The sequence below is a fragment of the Petaurus breviceps genome, unplaced genomic scaffold (genome assembly GCF_028583685.1).
Source record: "Petaurus breviceps papuanus isolate PSGF00001 unplaced genomic scaffold, PetGlider_PUasm1.0 350, whole genome shotgun sequence".
Lineage (NCBI taxonomy): Eukaryota > Metazoa > Chordata > Mammalia > Diprotodontia > Petauridae > Petaurus > Petaurus breviceps.
The window spans coordinates 351,476-356,329 of NW_027186199.1; the positions used below are offsets into that span (position 1 = coordinate 351,476).

A 4,854-nucleotide genomic window follows, 5' to 3' on the forward strand; every position below is an offset into this window, starting at 1 on the left:
TGTGTGTGTGTGTGTGTGTGTGTGTGTGTGTGTGTGTGTGTGTGTGTGTGTGTGTGGTGAAAGGAGCTAAGGCCTGAAGAATGAATAGTGTTTGAGTAGAGGAACACTGGTGGAAAGGCCTCAGAAGAGAGTGGTGTCGTGGCAAGAACACTGAATGTAGAATTGGAAGACCTGGGTTTGAAATTTGTTCCTGCTACTTAGCTGTTTGTGTGACCTTGAACAAGGCCCATTCTTTATTTACCAAGATTTGTGAGCTGTAAAATAATTGCACTGCACAGATGGTCTCTTATCTCCCAGTGTCTAGATGCGAGTATCCTTCTTAAGGTTCATACTACCTGGGAACTAATTCTGGTATGACAAGGTGTTCTGTCTACCTTTCCCTCCCTCACTGCCTTTCCACATCTTTTTTCCATGCCTTAGGTCCCCCACAACATCAATTTCAGGGAGAAGAAGCCAAAGCCATCAAAGAAGAAGCCAGAAGGGGGTGGCACTGAAGAGGGTGCTGGTGCTCGGGGCCGTGTTGTGCGGTTCCGTTATTTTGAAGATATTTATGGCTATTCAGGGGTCAGTGTGACATAGGGGGGAGTGGGGCAGGTTGATGACATGAGGGGTGGTCGGTGGGACAAGCTTTGGATGAAGTCTGGAACATTATTGATAATCCTTCCTTACCAAGGTGTTCATCTGTGGTCCCTCACCCCATTGGTTGCTGGTGACTGGTCGGGGAGCCCTTCGATTGCATCCCATGGGTATTGATGGCCCCATTGACTCCTTTGCCCCTTTCCACAATGTCAATTGTCCAAGGGGATTCCTGTACTTCAACAGACAGGTAGGAATGGAGAAGGAACAAAAAGTCCTTCATACAGCCCTCCCATCCTCCTTCCCCATACATGGGTTATTGTCACTCAGACATGGTATTTCTGCCTCTAGTCCTTTCATATGACTTCCAGACTACTCCACAGCACCACTTTACCATGACTTTCTCCAGCTTGCAAATCTTCCGAGCTTCTTTGAATTCTGCAGGATACAACCTTTAAAACTCTGTAGCTTGGCTCTTGAGAACTTACACAGTCTGACCTCAGTCTGATCTTCCTATCAGGGTTTTCCCAGACATGTCATGACTATGCCCACCTACATGTTTTTGCTCATACTATGCTTCTAGATTCTCAACAACCCTGCATACTGGGTGCAGCCCCATTTTCCTTAGCTCTAGGAAGTCTTTCCCGGCTACTCCCAACTACTTTATATTACACTTCTTAATTCCCATACCTCTGAATCTAAATCTAGACTGCACAATCTAGCACTGAGTTATGTAGTCTTTTTTCTGTTATGCATGTGAAGCTTGTCTCCAACTATGATGAGCTCCTTGAAGGGCCTCATCTTCTCTTGTCTCCCAGTTTACCCAGAAAACACATTAAGCACCCACTCTGGGTAAGCTGTTATGCAAGAGAGAAAAAGACAAAATGGAAAAATAGCCCCCAACCTCAAGGAGCTTATGTTCTCCTGAGGCCCATAGCATGCCAGTTGAGAAATATGGGCATAATTTGACAACTCAGAAACGACTTCTCTTAGATGAAAAATGAATTGAACTAAGAATGAAAGGAAGGCTTCGAAGAGGCTTAGGTGATGGGTGGGACGCCAAGTTGTATAAAGACAGGCATAAAGGTAGAAATGCTAAATTTTGGGAACAGAAGTTGTCCCTTTTGGTTGAAACATTGTGTAAAGGAGAGTAATGTGCATTAAGCCTGGAAAGTACAGTGGGGTGAAATTATTTGGGGATTTAAGTGCCAAGCTGATAAGTTTGTATTAGTCTTAGAGGAAACCTAGACCCACTGATTTAGCAGTAGTGTGACATGGACAGACTTGTGCTTTTAAAGATTATTTTGACAGCTGTGTGAAAGCTGGATAAGAGAGAGAAGACACTGAAAGCCTAGAGACTAGTTAGGGGCTATTGTAATAGTCTAAGCAAGAGGCAATGCAGTCCTGAACCAGGTGGTGTCATTGTGAATGGAGAAAGGGAATGAGTACAGGGGGAATAAAGGAAGAATTGGCAAGACTTGACACCTAGTTAGTTGCAGGTAGTAAGGAAGAATCCTGGATGATAAAGATTTTGAACCAGGGTATCTAGAACAATAGTGCATTCAACAGTAATAGGGAAGTTGCAAGAGGTATGTGCTTTGGGGTTGAGAACAAGTTCTGTTTTGGAAATGTAGCATTTGAGATGCCTGTGAACATCATTTAAATGGGGAAATATCTGCATAAGTTATTTTAACCTCTGGGAATTGATGAGATCACTAAAGAGAATGTGAGATGATGACCCAGGACTAGCCCAGGGATGTTGTAGGGGAGGTGTTATGTACATGTATGAATGGCAATTCAGCAAAGAGACTGGAATAGCCATTCAGATAGGAAAGGAAGTACTATGAAAATCCAAGGAGATTGAGTATTGAGGAAGGGGTGATTAGCAGTGTCTAATGTTGCAGAAAGGTTAAGAATGACTAAGAAAAGACTATAGGGCTTGTTGGGAACCTTAGAGAACCAGTTTAATTTAAGTAGTGAATTTAGAAGGCAATTTGTAAGTGAGAAGAAAAGAAATGGAGACCATTCTCTGGAATTTAGTTGTGAAGAAAGATACAAAAGGACATTGCAATCAAGTGAAGGGTTTTTTTGGTTTGTTTTTAAATTCTGGGAGAGACCTCAGTGTATATATAAGCAGCAAGAAAGGACCTGATACAGAGAGATTGAAGATAAATGGGGGAAGGCTCAGAAAGACAATTGAAGGGGAGGTGTTGGAGAAGATGCCATCAGGGGCATAAATAAATACAGGCAGATAACTGGCTACCTCATTAGAGGCCAAAGCAAAGGTGGGAATGGATAATGATGAGTGTAGGAGATGAGAAAGCATTTTGGTTAAGTAGGAGGGATATAATTAACTGAATGGGAGCCTGGATGGGGCAATATCCTATTTTTAAAATCAGATGGAGGTGGGTGAGGGGTAGAAGGGCCTGGAGGGCTGTGTACAGGTCTAGGACCTATCTGATCTCCCTTTCCCTTTCTGGATTGCCTAGGGGGAGCTTCGAATCAGTGTGCTCCCAGCCTATTTGTCTTATGATGCTCCCTGGCCAGTAAGAAAGATCCCATTGCGATGCACAGCTCACTATGTTGCTTATCACGTGGAATCCAAGGTTAGCAGCTTGTCCCCTGGCTTCTTACTTAAGAACTACTCACTGAAATCATACCTGGAGATACCTTGAACAAAATCCCCAATATCCTCCACCCTATCCTGTTCCTGTAACTTTTGAGAATTTCCAGTCTCTTTTGCCCCTTACCCATGGTTAACTATTATACCCCTTAACCCTGCTTCCTCCAAAAAAACCAAATAGGTTTATGCTGTGGCCACCAGCACCAATGCCCTATGTACCCGCATCCCTCGAATGACAGGTGAAGAAAAGGAATTTGAGACAATAGAGAGAGGTTAGTGAATTATCCACCTAGCCTTCCCTTTTTCTTCCCCTCATAACCTCCACAACCCCATTAGCTCCTAAATCGCAACGAATGTACTGTGTCTACTAAGAGTAATGGGACTAGGGGGAAAGGCTGACTATGACTCTTCCTCTCCTCCTAGATGAACGATATATCCACCCCTTGCAGGAGGCCTTCTCTATTCAGCTTATCTCTCCAGTCAGTTGGGAGGCCATCCCTAATGCCAGGTAAGACCTTGGGTCAGAACTTCCTCATCCTCTTTTCATTCCTCTTAGGCCTTCAGGCCCCATCCAGTGTTTCTGGGTGTTCTCTGCAGGATTGAGTTGGAGGAATGGGAGCATGTGACCTGCATGAAGACAGTATCCCTTCGCAGTGAAGAGACTGTGTCTGGCTTCAAGGGCTATGTAGCTGCTGGAACCTGCCTCATGCAGGGGGAGGAGGTCACATGCCGAGGCAGGGTAAGCAGCCATTTACACTACAGGAGGGATGTGATTCTAGGGATTGCTAGCCTCGAATCTTTAAATTGCCTAACCCCCACAGATTCTCATTATGGACGTGATCGAGGTAGTTCCAGAGCCAGGACAGCCACTGACAAAGAATAAGTTCAAAGTGCTGTATGAGAAAGAGCAAAAGGGCCCAGTAACAGCTCTCTGCCACTGCAATGGCCACCTGGTATCCGCCATTGGCCAGAAGGTAATGACCCTGTTTAGCCCTGGGGTGAGGCTTAGGCCGATGGGCCACCTGCTTGTGACCCAGGTTGTCTTCCTTCCTCTTTCCTGTTTCCCCAGATCTTCCTGTGGAGTCTTCGGGCCAGTGAGCTGACAGGCATGGCTTTTATCGACACACAGCTCTACATTCACCAGATGATCAGTGTGAAGAATTTCATCTTGGCAGCTGATGTCATGAAGAGCATTTCTCTGCTTCGTTACCAGGAGGAAAGCAAAACCCTGAGCCTGGTGTCCCGGGTATGGGACTGATGCACCCAGAACTAGGAGGGGATGGGAGGAGGGTCATGGCCCACAAGAGAAAATACTAAGCCCAGTTTACCCCCAGGATGCCAAGCCCCTGGAGGTATACAGTGTGGATTTCATGGTAGACAGTGCTCAACTTGGCTTTCTGGGTGAGTGAATCTGGAACCCCAGGGGGTGGAAAGGACATTTTCTAAGATAGGTTGTAGAGTTTGACTTGGGTCTGCTGACCCTTTCTCTTTTCTTCCCCTCCTCCCTAACAGTGTCAGACCGGGACCGCAACCTCATGGTGTACATGTATCTGCCTGAAGGTGAGTATAAATGACTTTTCCACAATCTCAACTAGAGGGAGCCACTGAAGCCACACTGAAATCACTGTTCTTCACCCATACCAAGGATATTTGAG

At 45.4% G+C, this 4,854-nt stretch overlaps 1 protein-coding gene across 3 annotated transcripts in view; it reads left to right on the forward strand.

The window, feature by feature from the left end:
- Nucleotides 1–4,854, forward strand: part of CPSF1 (cleavage and polyadenylation specific factor 1) — a 20,396-nt gene that overhangs the window by 14,253 nt on the left and 1,289 nt on the right. For all 3 annotated transcript variants that reach the window (XM_069097000.1, XM_069096999.1, XM_069097001.1), the window contains exons 25-34: nt 421–564; nt 674–826; nt 3,066–3,182; nt 3,381–3,471; nt 3,623–3,707; nt 3,797–3,938; nt 4,021–4,173; nt 4,269–4,445; nt 4,534–4,600; nt 4,712–4,759. In XM_069097000.1, the coding sequence (XP_068953101.1) occupies nt 421–564; nt 674–826; nt 3,066–3,182; nt 3,381–3,471; nt 3,623–3,707; nt 3,797–3,938; nt 4,021–4,173; nt 4,269–4,445; nt 4,534–4,600; nt 4,712–4,759 (1,177 nt within the window). The remainder of the gene's footprint in view (nt 1–420; nt 565–673; nt 827–3,065; nt 3,183–3,380; nt 3,472–3,622; nt 3,708–3,796; nt 3,939–4,020; nt 4,174–4,268; nt 4,446–4,533; nt 4,601–4,711; nt 4,760–4,854) is intronic.